This window comes from Lissotriton helveticus, chromosome 3_1 (assembly GCF_964261635.1).
Source record: "Lissotriton helveticus chromosome 3_1, aLisHel1.1, whole genome shotgun sequence".
NCBI lineage: Eukaryota > Metazoa > Chordata > Amphibia > Caudata > Salamandridae > Lissotriton > Lissotriton helveticus.
The window spans coordinates 1,171,799,476-1,171,822,954 of record NC_136061.1 but is presented as its reverse complement, the minus strand read 5'-3'; the positions used below and the strand labels follow the sequence as shown (position 1 = coordinate 1,171,822,954).

General features: G+C 42.5%; 1 protein-coding gene across 1 annotated transcript in view; it reads right to left on the bottom strand.

Annotated features, from left to right (window-relative positions):
* Window positions 1–23,479, bottom strand: part of TMEM163 (transmembrane protein 163) — a 967,557-nt gene that overhangs the window by 564,789 nt on the left and 379,289 nt on the right. Inside the window, exons 3-4 of the mRNA XM_078683868.1 lie at window positions 12,838–12,881; window positions 11,211–11,302 (exon numbers count right to left, since the gene is read on the bottom strand). Of these exons, the coding sequence (XP_078539994.1) occupies window positions 11,211–11,302; window positions 12,838–12,881 (136 nt within the window). The remainder of the gene's footprint in view (window positions 1–11,210; window positions 11,303–12,837; window positions 12,882–23,479) is intronic.

The window sequence follows — 23,479 nt, the reverse complement described above, 5'->3', positions numbered from 1 at the left end:
ATCTCGCACTATGGTGGCCTTAAGACCAAGGGTGTCGTCATCTGTCGATTTCCCTTTGGTTCAGATTTTAGCAAGAGGATGTAAGAAGATCAAGATTGTATATAATTGCTTAGCCTAGAGAATTCAGGATGACATTGAGAAGATGGAATCTAACTGGGCCTTAAAACTGGGTGATCCAGACGTAGATCTAGACCTGGCCCTCTTAATGTTGTAATACTTTATTCGATAGATATATATCATAAAAGTACAAACATTTAAAAAAGAAAAATACATAAAACAATCCATCCAATAGTACTACAATTCCATCCAGAACAACAAGGGTAAAAACGAAGTTAAAACCAATACATTATTTCTAAAAAAAGAGTTGTACATTGCCCAACAACCTTGAGCGAATTAGCTAGGCACCCGCTAGATATTTGGCGACCCCACAAATAATAAACATGAAAACAGTGTTGGTTGAAATAATACGCAGGGCTGATCTGTGATCCTTCACCCCTAATTCCCTGCATACTGGTTTCAACCATTTAGCTCTAACATGCTTATAGGCTGTACATGCAAACATAAAGTGGCCGAGGGTTTCCTCTGGACATGGGCAGCCAGGGCAGTTCAAGTCATGCCCTCCCTTGGTCTTCCACCCTTCCATGAATTTTTTAAGGGGCAGGGTACCATGTCGTAATTTCAAAAACAAAGTTCTATCTCTAGGTAATTGGATAAAATCCAGGAAAGGTTCTAGCTTCCCTGAAGGTTTATGATCCAAAAAGTTGGACGTCAGGGTTCCCTGGTTTGAGTTAGAGTTGACCTTAGCCTCAACCCAATCCCAATAAAGTTTTTTGACAACTTGTTTGGCGGGGGGGCATTGTGAGACCCAGAACTCTCCCAAACCTATGGATATTACCAACGTTTTGAGGTTATTTAGCCACTTTATTTTGTTTGTGACAATTAGGGAGATTAACTCGTCCAACACTCGAGCGTATTGTGCTAGTTCTTGTGTCCTTCTAAGGCGCACCCAATATAACAGCGGCCTTAGTTGGACTTTATCTGTAATAGGTTTTTTACCCATATCAAAAAATAGTGGTGTCAAGGGGGTTGAAACTGGGAGTGAGACTAAGTCCCTAATGAACTTGTTCTCCGCAGTAGCTAGGGTCTTGGTGTTTTCGGCACCCCATAGTTCGGAGCCGTAGACTGCCGAAGCTAAAGCCTTCCCTTCGTAGACTGCCAACGCAGGGGCCACTGGTCTGCTAATGGAAAGACGCTGGTTCTTTAATATAGCTCCAGAGACCCTTTTGAGATATAATAGCATCTTTGTTATATGGGAATCCCAGCTCATATTGTTGGACAACCTTACCCCAAGATAGTCAAATTCACTCACAACCTCTAGAGGGGACCCATACAATGTAAGATAAACCTTCCTAACCTTTCTGTGTGTGGATAAAACCATTAACTTTGTTTTTGAGGTATTTACTGTTAGCCCACGATCTTTACAGAAGAGGGAAAAATGGTCACGCAGTTTTTGGAGACCCTGGGGGGTCTTGGACATCAAGAGGGTATCGTCCGCAAAGAGGAGTGTGGGGGTTTTCTCCCCGGCGAGGACAGGGGCATCCCCAGGGTCCTCCCTCAAATGGTCCACCACCCCATTTATAAAGAGGGAGAACAGTGTCGGGGCCATCACACATCCCTGCCGCACCCCTCTGTTAACTGGTACCCTCCCTGTCAATTGGCCCTGACTCCCTCACCGTATCCTTGCATAGTTATTCTCATGGAGCTTGATAAAAAATTGCAGCAAATAACTAGGAAACCCCAAGGCCAATAGAACCTCCCATAATTTGGCGTGTGGAATAACATCAAACGCAGTTTTCAGGTCTATGAAAGCCAAGTAAAGGCTGCCCTTGGTAATTAATACTGACTTCCAATAGACCGCACAATACCGGAAGACCTGATCCACTGCCCCAACATTCCGCCTAAACCCGGCCTGGAAGTGGGTTAGAATACCATCGTCCATAAGCCAAGTCTCTACTCGATTTATAATGACCCTGCCAACTACCTTTTGAATGGTGTCAATTAAACTGATTGGTCTGTAGTTGGCAGGGTCCTCTCTATCACCTTTTTTGTGTATCGTGATCACCTCCGCCCCTTTCCATGATTCCGGGACGGGGTGGCCTTGCTGAATTAGGTTCATTAAACATGCTACATAATCAGCCCAAATTTTGGGATCGTGTAATAATAGGTCCCCAGGCAGATCGTCTGGACCGGCACCTTACCTGGAAGAATTTTTAAGATGGCATCTCTAACTTCTCGCGGGGTGAATCTTGTCCGATCTAGGGTTAGTCTGATTACCCACGGATGGTGGTATTGAGGGAGCTTCGACACCATCCTCACAATACAGTTTTAAGAAATGGGCATCCCATTGCTGTTCATTAATATGGTTTAAAATAGGGTCAACTCCCCTGCGATCTAAGACATTGATTAATTTCCAAAAAACAGTTGAGTTCTTTCCACAGGCAGCGACCTTGAGCTGTTGCCAATGCTCCTCCTCCCAATTTTTCTTGACTAAGGTTATGGTGCTGCGGTACTCCTTTCCAGCTAATCTCACTGCTATAGGGTCTTTCGATTTTATGGCCAGTGCAATAGCCTTCCTCTTTTCTCTACAGTTCACTGTGTACCATGGATTAGCCTTCGGGGGTCTGAGATCCACTGAGATCCACTCGAGTGGACCCCTGAGGGTTTTTAAGAAAATACTTTCCTATATTAACAGTTAGGTTTTTGTACTGGGCTAGCAAGTTAGGCCCTGAAAAGTGGGGATCTGCCAATTCCACCGCTGAGAGGCTGTCGGTTTCTGCTGTGACTAGCTCCCTAATGCTGTTAATTTTCCCCTCTTCATATTTTACCACATCCCATCTTAGTTTCTGATTACAGTTGGAGGGGAGGACCTCCTTAGTGATCAGCTCAGGCCCCCCACTCTTACAAATTCCATTAGCCCAATTGATTTTCATACATAATGGGTTGTGATCACTGTCTGAGGTCTGTCTAACCTCCATGTCTACTAAACTGGCCCAAGATTATACATCTAAAAGAATGTAATCGATTCGTGATGGGCAGCCTAGCCTATTGTAGGTCATTGCCCCGTCACGATCAGATGTAGTCCGTCCATTTAGAGCCCGTAAGTTGTGTTCCAGAGTGAGGGCATTCAACTGGATTGCTCTGGCAGACCATTTCTTAATAGGAGCCAATGCTAAAGGGGGAATTGTCTGTCTCCAATCCTCAGAACTCATACCCAGTACATCCTCATCATCCAAAGGTTCAAATGTACAGTTAAAATCGCCCCCCACCAAAATTTGGGACCTGGGCGGCAGTTCTGAAAGCTTAACATCCAGCAGCGCAATTATTGGCGAGGTTAAACCACCCTGAACCCCTCTTGCATAAACACAAAAAAGATGTACAATACCCCCATGTGGACTTTTCAGGGAAATGTGCAAAATATCATTAGAATAAACTTTATGTGTAATGACAGTGCAGTTTAGATTAACCTTCACCCAGATGAGCAAACCACCAGAGGGGCGTCCTTTCCCTGAGGAAACTGCTGGAACAAAATAGGTGGAATACCTGTTTTTGTGTTGCGGGGATAAGGACCAAGTTTCCTGAAACATACAAATTTGGAAGGAATCAATAAAGTCGCTCCATTCTGGGTTAACAAGGTTTCTCCTAAGCCCTGCTATGTTCCATGAAAGGATATTAATCAGGGTGAGGGGTGCCGATGGTACCTTAGTTGTGACTGTAAGGTTATGTTCAGATTCACCCAAACTAGGGCAAATAGTTTCCATATTCGCTTGACCCCCCCACCACTTCCAAGTACAACCAATGGAGAAGTTACCACCTCCCTCGTATCATCATCACCAGATGAGTGGGTTGGATATCAATCAACTGCTTCCAGACCACTATATCGATTGAAACAGGGTATTGGAAGAGGATTGTGCTGTTGACCAAACCATACCCTATTGAACTGATTAGCACCAAAAGGGGGCCTACCAGCTCTTCTTTGTACTGTGTTCCATCCTCCATCAAGACCCTCATCCCACTGGTTTATGTTATGATCCAACAGAGGCTCCCCTCTCATTCCCCCTCTCATATACTTAGAGGCTCTCAACCAGCTCCACCTATTACTGCCATGATCTGCAACCATATAAAAATAGGAAAGGGGTTTAGCTAAAATTGAAGAGTTGTTGTTACAAGGGGGCCCAGCACAAATATGCTCCACCGATCGTGAGTCCTCAAATGTCACAACCACACAGTCGCCCTGGATGTTTTTTTTATTGTCGCCAACCCACGGTGCTCTCTCCACCATAAGCAGATTAGTATGAATATTGGGTGGAAGTGGGTAGTTTCTATCTAACCAGTGGCAGACTTTGTTTTTTAGGGCCCAAAATGGTTCTGATGTTGCAGGGGCAAGTTCGGGGACACCTGTTAGAACTATAACATAAGGGCAGGGGTCAGGTGGTAGACTAATATTCCGGCGTACCTTGGGGTTCACTGGGAGTGATGTAAGGGATTTAGGAGCAGGGATAATGGAACCATCTTTTTCCAGCGATTTGCTAGGGACATTAGAAGGCAACTTAGTGATACAATTTGTATTGCTCTTAGGGGTGGGGGTTTTGGGCAAGCACGTTTTGGGGGTGGGATTTTTCCCTTCAGGTCTAGTCGATAGAGGCGGTTTTGACCCAGCCAAAGCTAGTGTACCAGGAGCTTTTTGGGTGGGAGCATTAGGCCGGATTTTTAGCTCCCGGTTCAAAGTCTGGAGCTGATGTTCAATGCCCTGTAATCTGATCTCCAAAGGAGAAAGTAAAGACTTAATAAGATCAGATAAGGAGCTCATAAATATACCGTTCCTATCTTCTGTACCCTCTGAAGTTTCATCCAAGTTGCTCGCCTCAAGGATTCTTTCCCCACTAATATTTGAGGCTGTATCGTCAGGAATGCCCATCTATAGGGGGCGGGATACATGAGGCGCCTCTACTCTCCCAACACTATTACCCAAATTATCCAAATTAGCTCTTCCCTCCTCAAGCCCACCACTGGTACTGGCAGCACCGCTAGGGCCTCCTGCCTCATCATAAATAACTATGCAGTCGCCATTGTCCTTACAGTGTGGTTGGGTGCGTTTAGGGATAGCGCCCTTCAGTATGCCCCTTTGTGAGAGTGTCGTATCTTGATGATCAATAGCTAACGAGGGAACCAAAGAAGGAGTAAGGGAGACTGCTAATAAGGGGGTAGAGGAAGGGTTGGATTCAGGTATACATTGGGATTTACTTGGTGTGTGTGCAGAGGCTATAGGGCCTAGTGAGGACCTTCTCGCTTGTGTGAGATCCTGGGACACCCTTCTTTCCATGAGGGCTATTCCCTCATCAATTAAAGAGTTAGTGCGCACAATGAAATTATCTAGTGTGCCTGTCAATTTAGAAGCTCCAGCGGCAGCTTTGCTTCGTGTTTCACGAGTGCACATCACTTTGGCTGGAGATTAATACCTGGATGAGCTGAGCACAACCCAAAGACCCTAGTTCCTTAATACCTCGAATAGAAATAGTGGCACACAGATTTGCTCACGTTACTAAAGGCCCCCGTGATTATGCATAGTACAATACAGTCACCTGAAACAAAACCAGGAGTTCTGGCCCAGACCAGACCCTACGGGCCTCGGAGGTCCTAAGAGGGCCCGCCCTTTGCCCGGGCTTGGCCCCGGGCGCTCCCGCGCAGCGGTATGACGAGTCAGTAAAGTAGGGAGGAGGGGCGGGGGCGTGGCAGGCAGGGAGAGCGGCCCAGGTATTGCGGGTCAGTTACTCACGCAGGGGCTCCTGGGAAATTGAGTCCCTGTGAGACAGCTCGCAGCCCTGCTGCCCTATCAGCGCTCCCCATGGCTCAACAAGCAGAAGTCCAAAAGCCCTCAGACACAGTCTCTGCCTCAAGGTCCGACAGCGATGCGGGACCCCCGAAGCGGGTCCGGCGAGGTGCTGGCTTCCTTTCCAGGGGTCAAAGCAGCAAACAAAGGTCCGTCCCGTGGCTCCAAGAACAGCACAAAGGGAATCCCACAGGTGAGGGCGATATGCAGGTATTTGAACCAACGAGGCGGGGGCGTGGCAGGCAGGGAGAGCGGCCAAGGTGTTGCGGGTCAGTTACTCATGCAGGGGCTCCTGGGAAATTGAGTCCCTGTGAGACAGCTCGCAGCCCTGCTGCCCTATTAGCGCTCCCCATGGCTCAACAAGCAGAAGTCCAAAAGCCCTCAGACCCAGTCTCTGCTTCAAGGTCGGACAGCGATGCAGGACCCGCGAAGCGGGTCCGGCGAGGTGCTGGCTTCCTTTCCAGGGGTCAAAGCAGCAAACAAAGGTCCGTCCCGTGGCTCCAAGAACAGCACAAAGGGAATCCCACAGGTGATGGCGATATGCAGGTATTTGAACCAACGAGGCGGGGCGTGGCAGGCAGGGAGAGCGGCCCAGGTGTTGCGGGTCAGTTACTCACGCAGGGGCTCCTGGGAAATTGAGTCCCTGTGAGACAGCTCGCAGCCCTGCTGCCCTATCAGCACTCCCCACGGCTCAACAAGCAGAAGTCCAAAATCCCTCAGACGCAGTCTCTGCCTCAAGGTCCGACAGCGATGCGGGACCCGCGAAGCGGGTCCGGCGAGGTGCTTGCTTCCTTTCCAGGGGTCAAAGCAGCAAACAAAGGTCCGTCCTGTGGCTCCAAGAACAGCACACAGGGACCTGGCCCTCTTAATGAATAAACAGGTTTTTAGAGCCTCTAATCTTCGGGCACAACATTTTAAAACAATATTTAATCTCTACCATACACCGGCTGAGCTATGTGCCTGGGGATTAAGGGAAAATGATAACTGTCCCAGATGTAACGAAGGCCAAGCAGATATAGTGCACATGTTCTCGCAATGCAATCGGTTGGATCCTATCAAGAGAGAGATAATGAAATTCTGGGAGGGGCTGCTAGGTTTTGTCATCGATCTATCCCCTACATTGATGTTGCTCGGTACAGATTCAAAGTTAAATCTGGGGAAGGACGAAGAGGCATTAGTTTTTATATCAGTTGCTGTACTCCGGATCCTGATTTCTGCAGGGTGGAAGGACGTTGCTGCCCCGTCCTTTCAGATGTGGCTCTCCAGATTGTTGGGGATTCATAATATTGAGTCTTGTCTTTATGAATTTAAAGGAATCAGAAAACGTGAGATGGGTGAATGTCTCTGGGCCCGCTAACAAACTGGAGGTTGGCTAGAGTATGAAGTGTTCTGAATTTAATTATGGTACCTCTGACCACCCAGTTGTTGTTGTGATATAATGCCCCCCTTTTATTCTCCCCTGTTCAGAACTTTTATTGTTGAATATTTATTGCAGATTACTTGTAATTATACGAACTTGTTGTGCTAGCTTTTAACATTCTGTAATATTGTATTAATTTTTTATGTCCTTTTACTGTACCTCAATCCCAAATAAAATCTATTACTTGTATTGCATTGTCTGCCACTGTTCAATATCATCTAAAAAATATTTACATTGTATGGAATATCACAGATTAATGTATTAGGCAAGGAGATGGTTGTTGGTAAACCCCTTTGACAAACCCTGGTGATAGAAGGTTTGAGCAGTGATAATCCCTGTATACTTCTTTGTCAAATTAAGTTGTATACATATTTGTAATTGCTATTTTATGACGAGCAAATGATGAAGTCTGATCTGTTAATTATGGAATAGTATGACAAAGGCAGTAGGCTTGGCTAATAAGAAGATCAAATGATAAAACCAATAGGCCCTTAAAGGTTGATTATTATTATAAATTGATAAAGCCTCTAGACAGGTATTTTGTTATGTTGTATTTCCCCCCAAAATATTTATTTATGTATTTGGGGGAAGGCTTTTGTAGACCGCATGCCTCTACCCATTATGTCTATCCTGGCACTAAGACACAAAAACACAAACCAACTGTTAAGTGTAGGCTGCCTGAGGTGGCATTGCATTTTGTTTTGCCAAATGTAATTTTGTACATATTGATCATGTTGTGACTGTATGCCTGATTGATGCCCTGTGGAAAAACTTATACTTAATACTGTAGGCCTGAGTTGGATATGGAAACAGCTAATGATAGCGGTCGTATGCCTGATTGTTCAGTGAAAAAAGTTATGTCATGTGTGAGAGGCCTGATTTCTATTTTGTAATTAAAATTTATAAGATGAAGGCAATAAGCCTGAATTATTTATTGCAAAATGCATATATCAAAGCGGACAGACCGTTATGAGTAAATTGTTATTACACAGATTACAGTAGTAGGTATGTGTAGAATATTTACACTAGGTTATCCCTTTTAGGCCCTCTTAGCAGAGTAAGTATATTGCTTTGCAAACTGTAATCAAGATACATATTTTTATTTGTGTAACTATAACCTTGATGGCTTATGTCACATGCCAGTTGACTGATCTGCTTATTATGAAAACTTCTGACATAGATAGTAGGGATGACATATTTATTGTGAAAAGCATTTATTAAAGTCAATGGGCCTTTAAGGGGAGATTGTTATTACACTGTGGCTAGATTCTGTAAAATACTATTCCAAGATGGCCATCCAATTCTATGTTTAATTTAAACTCATGTTTATGTCAAGCTTATATCTGCTATATTTAGGTGGTAGCACTTTCTGTTTTATAAACTTTTTATGCATATGCTGGTTGAATCTGTGCGTACATTCTATTGTGAGTAGATGAGCAGCTGGGTGGGTAAATGGATATGTAAGTGAAAGGATGGTTAAAAGAGTGCATATATTGTGAATTATTAAGCACCTAAACTCATTAGTGATTGGCAGGCACTTTCATTTATACAGCAGACATATTGGCATTGCCAATGCTAGTTATCACTTTGCAAAAGACACACAATTGATGGAGAGAATGCAGAGCAAATCAAAACATTCACCCCGAGTCAAGAGATCTGGGTTAAATCCATCATTCTTTTGCTCACCATGCCACCCCAGTTTAGACCTGGCCATATGCAAATCAGCCTTGACCCTGTGCCTCATGGGAATAGTCCAGCCTGAACTGACAAGCCAGGTCCTCCCTGGACCAGAAGCAAGCATCCTAGGACCGGTTTCGGGGTTTCACCCCTCTTCAGCCAGGAAAGCAGTTATCACTTCACAGCAGGGATGACCTAGAAAGTCTTTACTATAGCACCAACATATCTGTGTCAATGTTACCTGAGAAACAAAGGCATAAATGACCTCAGTCGGCTAAATGCCAAAAAGTAGCCAGCACAGATACCTTTCATGTATCCTCCAATAAACAAAATATAGTTTTGGTGGTGATTCACAAAAGTAAAACAATGCCTGGTGAGAACTTTATAAGAATAATAATAGTCATAATTATTTGTAGCAGCAGTATTAGTAGTATTATTATTAGTATCATTCATTATATTTCTAAAGTGCACAATTGCCTGTAAGGTGTCCTGGCACTTGTCATTATGAATGGACGGTTAATCTAATCTCCACTCCTAGCTAGTAAACAACCAGGTTTTAAAGGATTTCCAGAACTGCCAAAGATCAGTTGATTTCTGCAGTGCCTTTGGTAGGGCATTCCACAAGAGTACTGCTTGTATTGAAAATGCTCTACCTCCGAACCGGGAGAGTTTCAGATTTTACTGACCCAGTAAAACTGCTTCAGTTAACCTTAATTGGTGACTAGTTGGATAGTTCTTGAGCTTGTTTCTTAAGTAGACAGGACCCATCCTATGTACAGCCGTGTACACCATACACAATGTTTTAAAATGATCCTTTTTCCTACTGGTAGCCAATGCAGCTTTTTTAAAACACAGGCTATGGACCCCCTTCATTGGAGATCTTTACTAACCAAGTAGCTGCATTTTAGATACGCCCCAGCCTTTTAATCAGTTTGTTAGAAGCGCCCAATAATCTCACATTACTGTAGTCTAATCAACTAAGGATGGTAGCCTGAACAATCAGAACTCTGTGTTCCGCCGGTAGGAAAGGTAATAGTTTCCTCAGTGTTTTAAGGAGAGCAAAACATGTAGAAGACAGCTTATTAACAGGTGAGGTCAGAAACAAAGTAATTTTCAAGAATATTACAAGGTTCTGAACTTCAGAGGATGCTGACAGTGGGAAATTTGTTTGTGGAGGTCAGAACTATTTAGACAATGGTTCTGGCAGCTCATTTTCTGAGCAACGGAGTACCTCTGTTTTATATTCATTGAATTTAGGAATGTTCACTGTTAGCCAACATGCAACATCCCTCATACACTGATAGAAACTAGTGTAAGGGAATGAGTCCTATGGATCAACCAATATTATAAGCTGGGTATCATCAGTTTATTGCTGATCCTTGGGGTACACCCAAGGAACTTCCCTTAGCCATCCAACCCCACTCCTGTAAAATGCTATCAGGTAGTGACTTGCCTCTAGCATGTCATTGATTGAACATGAAAGTGTACTGGGCTCTGTTATAACTCATAATGGACAGCTGAAGTCCCTCCAACCATTGTGAACAATGTACAAAATGTAAATATCAACACATGGTAAGCAATGTTTAAAGACTGATGGAAGCTACTGACAGACAAATGTTTAGACATAACTTCAACATGAAAAAGATGTTTTTTTACGTAGTCCAAGTTAACTTTCTGTGAATTAGAAACGGTTATTAGAAATGATGTTGCTTTATTAAAATATATCATTAAATGCAAATTGTTTCATAGGTAATTTATAACTAAAATTATCCACCAGCTGCTCAAATTTGTTTGAAGTATTTGTCGACCCTTGAGATGATAAAATAGTCAATTAGGTTTGTACTTTGATTTCAAAGTTTTCATTGTGGGGCTTTCAGACTTCAATTAAAGAAAGATTACATTTTAAAGATGCAAGGAAGTGCTGCGAAGATAGTTTCAATGTGGATTGTGATTTTTAAAAGTCGTCATGTGATGACCTAGTATTCAATTTCAAGCCATCTCACAAAGTGATAGTTTCAATCTCAAGGTCAAGTAATTACTATCTGAAAATATTTAGATTTTGTGCTGCAGACACTGTAATATTTGTCTTGATGATTGGCCAAAGGCTGTCATGTTACTAAAATCAGAATAACATTTTAAAAATATTTGGTGGTTATGTCCTGATGTTTAGTTTACACAACTTTTAGTCAAGATTTTATCCAATATCGCAGTATAAAAGGTACTTACATGTACTCCCGATGGGCAGAATGAACTGCAGCTGCATTGCTGTAACGCCACAGTACTATCACTGATGACAACACATCTAGAACTGCATCAAACTGCGAGAGGTAAAACATAGAAGCTACAGTCAATAATACAATTAAGATTTATTTACATCAAATCAATGAGTCTGAAAAGTTGTAATGATTTAAAATCTGCATTTTTTCTAATTGCATATTGACACCTTCCAATTTCTTCTTAGAAAAATATGCAAACATTATTTTGCCAAAACAATATTTCATGATTTATGTCATCTAATGTATAACTAAATATATATTGATACCGGTGCACCACTACCTGTAAAATGTGACACTCTCTCATGGTGTCCCCCCACACTCAATACTGGTAATAAATTGTGTGTATCTGTGTATACCAGTACCCCCCAAACATCATCATAGAGACCTTCACAGCAGTGGTGCCGCTGCATTTGGTGGGGTAATCCGAACAAATATAAATCCGGAACTCTGTTAGTTTAAAAACAGACCCTGCAGTGCACCCACGGTAATGCTCAATCCAAATGTTTTACTATCGTTAGGGATGGGCGACACCCAACACATTTCAGCACAAAGCCTTGGTCAAGGGTCCCGTGACCAAGGCTTTGTGCCAATACGCATTGGGTGTCTTCCGTCCCTAACAAGAATAATACTTTTGAATTGAGCATTACTGTTAAAGCGATACGCTGTCTGTTCTTAGACTAACAGAGTTCTGGGTATATATATATATATATATATATATATATATATATATATATATATATATATATATATATATATATATATATATATATATATATATATATATATGTGTGTGTATATATATATATATATTTTTTTTCTTTACTTTGGCACCATTCGACAAATCTCTACAAAACATTTTTTCAAACTTGCTCTTTTTTAGCTGGCTTGTGCATGGAAAGTTTCTGGGTGATTCCTCAAGCGTGAGTCGAGAAAAAAGGAGTGTCACAAAATGCATTTTCCAAAGATTTCTTTAAGAAGCGCTACCGCAAAAACTGCTGAACAGAATTACACCAAATTGACAGGAAGCTAGATCTTAGTCCACAACTTTTTGTGATTTGGTGTAAATCCGTTCAATAGTTTTTGAGAAATTATGGTTAAAAAATATTTGTACATCTGGATGGTTGGGTACGCTAGAATCTTGCGAGAGTCTTGCAGGAGCATCAATTTAAAAATAGAGCATTCTGGCCCACTTAGCTTTTTTTTTCTTGGGCCAATTCACTGCTGTAGGAGAATGTTCTGATTGGCTGCCAGCAACATAAGCAAAATGGCAGCCATTACAGGACTCAGGGACTTAGTTCCCTGTCCTGAAGTAAATAATTTCATGAGTGATGTCATAAATGATGACAAAGAACATGTCATGAGTGATGTAATATGTGAGGTCATAAGAATGCATGCCGGGGTCACAAGTTATAATTAGCTCTGCTAACTATAACTGGTAAATTTCAGGTTTTTTTTTGTTACAAATGTTAAGTGCATAGTGACCTAATTATATATATATGTTTGTATAGACGGCATGCCTTTTAGGGCTGCTTTAGAAACATAAAGTAATAAATCCATTTAGGAGTCATGCAACTTACAGCAAATCCAAAGGCTGATGCGCTGTATCTCATTACCGAAACCGCTGAAAGGAATCAGAAAGAAAACAATTTTTAGTTAAGTTATAAAAGGCTTCAAAATATTGCATTCTTTATTAGACACTATATTAGACACCTTACTATAGTAAGGTTGTTTCAAAGAACCTTGATTAATTTACAGCCACTAGAGAAGAAGAGCATAACGTTTGTGCGGAAGCAGATTTATGTGAGGCAAACCTGTCTAAAAAGCATGATTAAAAACTGCTAGCCACCTGACCACCAAAGCTTCAGGAAACAGTATAAAACGGAGCTGATATGTTTATGAGTGCCCACCATACAGAACAGTGTATACTTGTTGGTATTTGACACTGCAACTCTTGAAGGCTATGTATCCCAGGAGTGTCTAGAGTATGTTGGAGATCTTGAATAGTGTATGCGTTTACATATATGATAGACTTCTCCGAAAGTGAGGAAATGTTGGACCGTGGTATTATGGACAATTAAACAGTGTTAGGAAACTCAATAACAGACACACCATGTGTAGAATTACTGGGAATGCCTTTCTCTTGAGTCCAAGCCATTAAAGTAGCAGACAGAGTTTGTTTGTGTTATACGTGTATGGCATTGTAATAAATGTATAGCACCTGAAGTCATATGGAGATTTATATTCTGGGTTATATTCCAAACTTTAAAAATATGCTAGCCTTTTAGAAAATGATCCTGTGGTTCAGCTGGGTGTCACAAGTGCTTTACCTTGATATGGTCCCCATTAATCAAGCACGTTCACAACTGAACATGACTCTCGTGTGACCGCTAGGGCTGACACCCCTGGACTAAAAATATTGATCTGCTTTTAAAGGTCATGGGTTCTCCAGAATTGCACAATGAATAAATGAATTACTATATTGATGGAATTGGTTATACCTTTACTTCAGTTTTACAATGCAAATGATGGACTCTGCTGTCCATGGGGAGGAGGGGGGTTATTGTTGTTATGGGTTTGTTATTTCCGATTTTCCAAATGTGAAACATGAGTGCATGGTTTTTCTGTTAACCTATAAATGTTTTTTTCTGTTCTTTTGCCCAGGTGTGGTAGTAGCTGAATTCAAGCCTAGTTATGATCTTTAAAAATGTTTCAATAAAATGATATCAATAAAAAATTGAGTTATCAAGTTGATTTTTGTTAACCAGAACTATTTGGTTGCTAGTTGTTAGACCAATGCAAGCAGTAGAGACATGGCACGTTCAACAAGGTCATACCTGATGCCTTGCCACCTTCACTTCATTTTTCTTCCACATTTTACTTATGACAAAGGAGAGTCCGAGGGAGACCCAGATGAATTTAACTTAGGGCTTGCATTCATTACCTTTTTGGTTTATTTGTACGCTTTCGTTGTTATCTATCCCTTCCCATTGTCTCCAAACTCCTTGTCTTTCTTCCCTAGAGAGCCCTGCTCTGTGTCATCCATTACCTGCATAACTCCCCTGTTAGACCTGTTATCCTTATGGTGGTCGTCCTCCAAATCTTTTGCCTGCCTGCCTTCACTTTTGGTTGTATCTTTTTGTTGGCCTTAGGACTCTGAGCAATTTACCACTGCTGGCTAGTGCTAAAGTGCATGTGCTTCTCCCCTAAACAAGGAGACATTGGTGTATACCTGACTGGCTTATTTAGTTTACTTATAAGTCCCATGTAAAGTGTACGAAATACCCAGGACCTGTCATCTAAATGCTACTAGTGGGTCTGCAGCACTGGTAGTGCTTCCCACACAAGTGACCTTTTGAACCTTTCTCAGGCCTGACATAGTTTTTCACTACTGTGATTCCTACTCCTCATAGGGCTAGCATTGGGAAATCCTTAAAACACATTTATCTGTAATTCCTGATTAGAAAGGAGTAGCTGCATCATGTTTCATATCTTTGGAATGGTATTGACAAATCCTCTTTGTTGGTAAAGTTGGATTTAACATTACAATTTTAGAAATGCCACTTTTAGAAAGTGGACATTTCTCTGTTTTTTCTCTGTGTGCCTGCAGCCTGGTTCCAATACACATCTGGGGTGGGTGACAGCTACACTTGGTGCATTACCTCTAGACAGCCACAAGCACAGGAAGGGTGGGTGTGACAGAGAACTCATCTGCATTCATCCGAATTCTGATAGCTCTTTCTGGGTAGGAAGAGGTAGGGGGAGCTAACACTTATGCATGAATAGGCAGTGTCTTTTGTCCCACACAAAGGGCTGATTATCCCCCACAGGTAGCCTGCCAGACAAGACTGTCATGAAAGGGGACCTGTGAGCTTCAAGGGCATGCTTTGAAGTCACCCATACTTCAAAGGCACATTTGGGTATAAGTACTGGGGCTCTGTCCCTAACCATACAGTACACTACTGGACCTGTGAAGAACTCTGCCAGGAGAGAAGTCTACTATGCCCCAAGGAATGCCCCTTGGCCTGACTGCTGCTCTAAAGAAACTGCGTTTTGCTCTGCTGAGCTGCCTTGCTGCCTGCTGATCTTTGCCCTGCTGTTAACAAGGACTGAACCCATCTCACTTAAGCCCAGAGTGACTCCAAGGGTTTGCTGACCTGCCTCATGTTCTGAAGTCTATGGGCGATCAAAGACTTCCTTCAGCTCTGCAACAGCACCTGGACTCTGCAATCTGCAAGACCTGCCATGCCAAGTGGTACCAATCCAGTCCTGGGCCCTTGAAAGGTGATTTCTTCTGTCCAGAACCATCAAAGTAGACAAAGCGATGACTTTGTCCAGATCTGAACCAACCCATTGCACTTTCGGCAGCGACGAAGGAGACGATTGATGACATAGCCTTGCCGGACTGCGCAGCTCAACGATGACAGGCAGCATGGCCCGATGATGATGCAGCACCTGCATCATAAAGGGGTCATCGACAACACCTTCATCGACATGTGCACATCGGTACTGACACTTCACATCCATCCACGGGATAATGATGACGCTGCTCCTCCTTGACTCCTCACATCAACAAGTCTTTGACATCGACGCTCGCTTTATCCAAGGTACTTTCTGAGCAGGACTTGTCTGAGTCCTAAAGCTGGCCAGCTCTCCATCGCAGCCTGCCTGAACTATGGATTTGCCCCAGTCCAGCACGAACTCAAATACCCCTTAACATTATTGATTTTTAAGCACTACTTTTTGATTTATGTTTTCAAAATTCATAACTCAAGTTCTACTTGTTGGATTTTTATTATTTTGGTCTTGTTTTACTCATAATATTATTCTCCACATTTTTAAACCGTTGTGGATTATTTTCGTGGTGTTACTGTGTGTGTGTGTGTTGTACAAAAATGTTATAAATTGCCTCTTTTAGATAAACCTGACTGCTCTGTGCCAAGCTACCAGCAGATGAGCACATGTTATCATTTAATGTGTATCTAGCTTACCCTGACAAGGATTGTTGTCCTTGCTGAGACAGGGTGCATACTACTGCCAACTAAAGACCCAATTTCTAACATCCCTGCAACTATTTTGCTCGCCTTTCCTTTGAACAAATCCCAGCACTTCTTCCTTCATGCTTCCCTATACAAAACTATGTCCAGGGTCTCTCCTTTTCCTGCTTCGTTTTCAGTTTTCAGTGCCAACTGTGTCTCTGTGCATGCCAGTCTAAGCATAGCAGATGCTGTATTCTGTCTCAGACAATGTTTAATTTACATCTTTAACTCTTCAACTTTAAAAAAAATTTGCTCTGGTGTTGCTATTAAACAGTATGAGATGACACATAACTCTATTGAAAGACATTCTTATCCTCAGAGTCTGCCTTTTGAACCATCAGCAGTAGAAGTCCAACTAGTTTCTTAATGTTAAAATGCAAAAAAGCACAGTTTGTCCTCCTCATACCAAGATTAAAAACACATTTGACCCTAGTTTTCTCATTCAACTCAGTATAGATTGCTTTGGCAGTAAGTCCATTCGGCTTCACCATTGACAAAACCTCACCATTCTTACCCCCATCCACAGGATTGCCCAATTATCCAGCTTTTTTGCTTTGATTAATAAAATCAAGCAACCCCTCAGCTCTGACCATCTTAAAGGAACTGCCATATACTAAAAGGTTTGCTACTTGAATATGGAAATGGTATCTTGGGCCAGATGAAATCAACAATCCATTTTGTGAGTTTCCAATTGCGAATTATTGCAATTCGCAATTAGTAAATCGCAAAATGAAATGCATGAAAGTGTGTTTAATACTTTCTGCGATTCCTAGGGGATTGCAAATGACCTACCTTGTGAATATTAATGAGGTAGGTTGCAATTTACGACCCCCAGGAATTGCAAAAATCACGGGGATGGTGGCCTGCTGGGGTCAGCAGACCACCATGTCCGTGATTGCTTTTCCAAAAATTTTTTTTTTGTAAAGCTTCCTGTTTTCCTTAAATCGGCCATTTGCGAAGGCAAAAAATGCTTTCTGCATCTGGCCGCTTGTCTTTTGTCCCCCCAATTTTCACTCAGCTTAGCTATGACTTTGCCAGATTCCAAAACCAGCCTCATTTGTTATAAGAGAAAATTAGGTCAAACCACAACAGCCTTACACTATCTACACTATCTACCATTTGACAGTCAAAATTAATTTAAAATGCACATACTTACATACAAGTCCTTCCCCATGGGATACTCAGCTTATCCAAACAAACCTCTGACCATATTTGGTGCACAATAAGACCTCCGCAGCAAAGCCTCTTCATGTAAAAACCCCTAAATTCAACATGCAACTTGCATCTTGAATTGAATGGATCCTCCACCCATGATGAAACAAGCCTCTGCAAAACTCTTGCACATGCTTTACGAACTGAGAAAAACCTTATGTCTGTCATGAAAATTTGGATACCCCATCTTTTTAGATCACATCTGAGATAATCAGATGCATACCCTTTTTGAATTAATCTTTAATTAGGTTTATGTCACAATTTCTGATTTGTCGATATGCATTTGTGTGCAGTTGCGTATTTTCTTTGTCTTGCATGCTATTGTTACTGAAATGTACATACCTGCCCCATGCAATTAATTCTAAATATCTTCTATAATTTCTGCAGTTTTATAAAAAGACTGCTACTTGTTTTCTGCTGACCAGCACTATAGAAACATTTCAAGTACATAGAAAGATATATAGGGCCTAATTTAAAACGTGACAGAGTATGTGGTCTAACAAATTCTGGGGCTTATTTCTAAGCCCCTTATGCTGCCAGTGCATCACTTCTTATATGGGAAAAAGTGACGTACCAGCGGCACAAAGGCTTGTAATGAAACCTCTCTATGTTCTCCCACCTCATTTAGAAACAAGCAGACCTTGACCTTTCTGTCGATGGAGCCCCGTTGGCTTCATCAATGGAAATGGAAAGCTTTATCCAATGGCTTGATGGAGTAGTGATCATCAGAAAAAGGCCCTTAAACTGCTTGCCCTGTTTAGGGTGAAAAGTGTAAAGCCTTTTTTCTGCCTCTCACCGACAGGAAAAACCTGGTTGTGATGGACAGAAACAGCACGCTCAGGGAAAAAAACACCATTCACCACACCCTAAATCAGGCCCATCATGCATAAAATACCTCAAATGAACTTTGACCTGATTAGTAGGTCTGTCATACAAAATAAACCTGTGCTTAACCCTCTGGCAGCTCAGCATAAAAGCAATCAGGCTTAACTTAGAGGAAATGTGCAAAGTATTTTTGGAGCACTGAAACAATAATAAAGTGAAAACATAACACGAAAAATCTCAGATCAATTTAGACAAACAGAATAAAATGTAATAAATAAAATGACACTAAAATGATGAACATCCAATCGGTAGAACCAGAGTTATGAATGTTCATATTATCCAGTAAAATAGGTGGCAAAAGTCAAAAAGCACCAATTGTGGTTATCTTGTGCTGGACTGGGGTAAAGTCACAAGGTCAGCCTGACCTTGATGGAGCCCAGGTTTGTCCCACAGAAAAGTTATCTTCTGAAGTCAGCACAAGGAACTGCCATTGCATTGCCAGGGGCCGCAGAAAGTCATCGCACGGAGCAGGTCCGGTGTAGCGGACAGTCACTCTTTTGTTGTGACAAGCCAGTGATTGCTGGAGCTTCGCATTTGCAGGTTTTGCTGAAACCTTGCACTGGCAGTCATTGTGGGTGGTTGCTGTTGGCGTGATGTGCAGGTCTCGCTGGAGCTTTGTGATGGCAGTCTTTGTGAGTGATCAATACTCAGTGAAAAGAGTCCATGGCACGGTTGCAAGGAGCCTAGACTTTTGGATTTGTCACCTGGAGTTAAGGAGAGGTATCTTTGAATGCCAGCCTAGGGCCCAGGATATGGGGGGCACCTTTTGGGGGTCACGACTCACTCCATCAGAAGCCAGCAGCAGGACGCAGGCAGGTCCAATTGGTGCTGTTCAGGTGGGCAGTTGCAGGGAGGCATCTGGAACTTTACTGTGTCCCTGCTGCTCATACAGAGCCAAGGATCTGCCAACTGACCCTTGGAGTCACTTCTGGAGTGCCTGGGTTCAAGGCAAACAGGTGCAATCTTACTTCTTCAGACAGCGGTAAGTCCTTCTTCTGTCTTTTGAATCATCCATAGGTCCAGGAGTGTTCTAAGGAGAGGTTCAGAAGGTTCCACCTTTGTACCTGGTTCCACCCTTTCTGTCTGTGAATTCCTTGGCAGACCCCTAAACCAGCTACTGATCAATTCTTCCCCTTCCCTTGGTCCTCTCTCCAAACTGTCTAGGGTGACAAAGGCGTGGGCAGGCATGGTGTCAGGTTCCTTTGTGTTTTTTGCAGGCAGGGCCATTTCAAGTGTGACCAGGGCAAGGTTCAGCTCCTCCTCAGCCATCATGTCAGAAAGACCCACTTACCTCACACGAAGGCCTCTTTTAGTCCAATGCCTGGAAATAATACACAACCTACAACCGAAGAGCCATTCGTAGTCATGTGGCCATGGACACTGCTAGAAAGGAGTACTTGGGTTAAGTAGGAAAATGCCAACTTTCAATTAGTGGTATTTGAGAATAGTAACAATTAAAGAGTATTTTCAATTGCAATTCATTTGAGTGGAAACAGCATTTCTCTATCTGGTCCCAAACGTATTAATTAAGTGTAATAAGGTGACCCAGTGTTAATATATGGGCGAGACAACCTTGCAACAATGAAAAACGACTTTAGGAGGTTGTCACTGTCAGGACATGTAAAACTTATACCCACATGTCCTACTATTTAAATACAATGCACCCTGCCCTAGGCTTAGGACCTTCCCTAGGGTGACATATATATTAAAAAGGAAGGTTTAACCCAGGAAAAAGATGTATTTGCAAGGTCGAAATGTGACTGGTTTGGGACGTGTTTTACAATGCTGCTTCAGGGGGTGGCACAAAGAGTACTGCAGCCCACTCCAATCATCTAATTAAAGGCCCTCTGTATGTCCATGTAGTACCATTTACTAGGGACTTAAAATTAAACTAAATGTGCCAGTCAGGTGTAGGCCAATTTTACCATGCTTAAGGGAAAGAGCACAAGCACTTTACTACTGATTAGCTGGGCAAAATGCAGAGTCCAAGAATCCAACAAACATGGGTTAAATAAGTGAAGGCAAACATCTGGGGTGACCCTGCAGGAAGGGTCAAGTCGAACAGTGATCAAATTGTAATACAGCCTAAACTAAGACCACTGCTTTTTCTGGGCCTGACTAACAGAGGGCCCCTGCACTGGTGGCAGAGGCCCTGCAGTCATGGGGGAGCCTCCACACTCGGGGCAGAATCTCTGCAAATATAATTCTCATTTCGGAGTTTCAGCCCCAGAGACACCTCCACTACTGGGATGCCTTCTACATTAGTGCAGAGGCCCTTTGTGAATCATGCTTTCTGTGTTTAAACTTGTGTTGACTTAATATTTTAATGGATAAAGGAACACAAATAGAGCATGACAGTGTAATGCAAAACAAATCCCAAAAGATGTTAGATACCCAGGAGTGATGCACTAATGTAAGTCAAGAGTTTTTTAAAACATATTACAGTTCCCTGTGCGAAGAGACTATAAAGCAGATGCCAGTCATGACTTCAACTGCAGAAAGAAGGTTTACTGCTAGTGTCTTAAAGGATACTTTGAGAGAACGGTTCGGCAGTCTCTGGGAGCTGTATAAACAAGCATTAGAAATGCAATCGGGCTCGGATTTATTTGAGTTTGAGCTAATGGCATTGTAAATGCCAATGTATTGTTGCTATGTGTTATGGAGTGTGTTCATGTGGTGTGTACTGCCAGTGATCTCCTTGTGAGTGTGAGAATATTGCACCGTTACTGCCTGTGATGTCCTTCTTGTGAGTGTGAGAAGCTTGCACCTCTGCTGCCTGTGGTCTCCTTGTGAGTGTAAGAAGCTTGCACTGCTGCTGCCTGTGATGTCGTTCTTGTGAGTGGGAGAAGATTGCACCTCAGCTGCCTGTGGTCTCCTTGTGAGTGTAAGAAGCTTGCACAGCTGCTGCCTGTGATGTCCTACTCACTACTCTACTCACTACTCTACTCACTACTCTGCACTCACTACTCACTACTCTACTCACTACTCTACTCACTACTCTACTCACTACTCACTACTCTACTCACTACTCTGCACTCACTACTCACTACTCTACTCACTACTCTACTCACTACTCTGCACTCACTACTCACTACTCTACTCACTACTCTGCACTCACTACTCTACTCACTACTCTACTCACTACTCACTACTCTGCACTCACTACTCACTACTCTACTCACTACTCTACTCACTACTCTACTCACTACTCTGCACCCACTACTCACTACTCTGCTCACTACTCACTACTCTACTCACTACTCTACTCACTACTCTGCTCACTACTCACTACTCTGCTCACTACTCTCCACTCTACTCACTACTCACTACTCTACTCACTACTCTACTCACTACTCACTACTCACTACTCACTTCTCTACTCACTACTCTGCACTCACTACTTTACTCACTACTCTACTCACCTCACTACTCTACTCACCTCACTACTCTACTCACTACTCGACTCACTACTCACTACTCTACTCACTACTCACTACTCTACTCACTACTCACTACTCTGCACTCACTACTCACTACTTTACTCACTACTCTACTCACTACTCACTACTCACTTCTCTACTCACTACTCTGCACTCACTACTTTACTCACTACTCTACTCACCTCACTACTCTACTCACTACTCTACTCACTACTCACTACTCTACTCACTACTCACTACTCTGCACTCACTACTCACTACTCTACTCACTACTCTACTCACTACTCGGCACTCACTACTCACTACTCTACTCCTCACTACTCACTACTCACTACTCTCTACTCACTGCTCACTACTCTCTACTCACTACTCACTACTCACTACTCTGCACTCACTACTCACTACTCTACTCACTACTCTCCACTCACTACTCTACTCACTACTTTCTACTCACTACTCTACTCACTACTCTGCACTCACTACTTTACTCACTACTCTACTCACTACTCTGCACTCACTACTTTACTCACTACTCTACTCACAACTCACTACTCTACTCACTACTCTACTCACTACTCACTACTCTGCACTCACTACTCACTACTCTACTCACTACTCTCCACTCACTACTCTACTCACTACTCTGTACTAACTACTCTACTCACTACTCACTACTCTACTCACTACTCACTACTCTGCACTCACTACTCACTACTCTGCACTCACTACTCACTACTCTGCACTCACTACTCACTACTCACTACTCTGCACTCACTACTCACTACTCACTACTCACTACTCTACTCACTACTCTACTCACTACTCTACTCACTACTCTACTCACTACTCACTACTCTACTCACTACTCACTACTCTGCCCTCACTACTCTGCCCTCACTACTCTGCCCTCACTACTCTGCCCTCACTACTCTGCCCTCACTACTCTGCACTCACACGGACAAACAGTTGTACGGCAACACTCTCCGTAGAAACCTTCTTTTAAACATAAATATATTTTATTTCATGTTAAGAAGTATATATAAATAAAACAAATATTGTTATTACAAAATATGTGAATAACTTTTAGTCAATGTAAGTATTTCTTTAAAAAACATTACATTATTTCAAATAAATTCTATACGTAAACTTTAAGATGCATGCAGAGGGGTGGGGGCAAACCTGAATTTGTCAATATTTGTGAAGCACAGCTTCGGCGTTTCCTCTGCACTGGGAGGGGTCAGAATTAAGGGTATGGAAAAAGATTTGGTTTTTTTTTTACACAGGCTACTTTTGCCAAGTGTCTGGATTCCGACATTCAAGTTGGAGAAGTTCCACAGTTTAATTGCATCTTTGCCCGTGTAAATATGAGCCACAGGTCAAGATCATTTCCAACCTGATCGAAACAGCCAAGATGGAAATTGTACACAGAGCTTTTCTTTGCAGTTGTTTTTTAATGCACAAAAGCACATTAAGCAACTGCCTCTCCAAGTTTAGCTTCTGAGACACATTGTCCCATATTTATAAGGGAAAAGCATAAAAAATTCACAACATCGTAAAACTGCCAAGGTTTCCAAAGACGTTGGCTTCATGCAATGCCTGTTTCTGCAGCGAGTTCTGGATGTCTGCTACCAACGTGTAGCATTTCC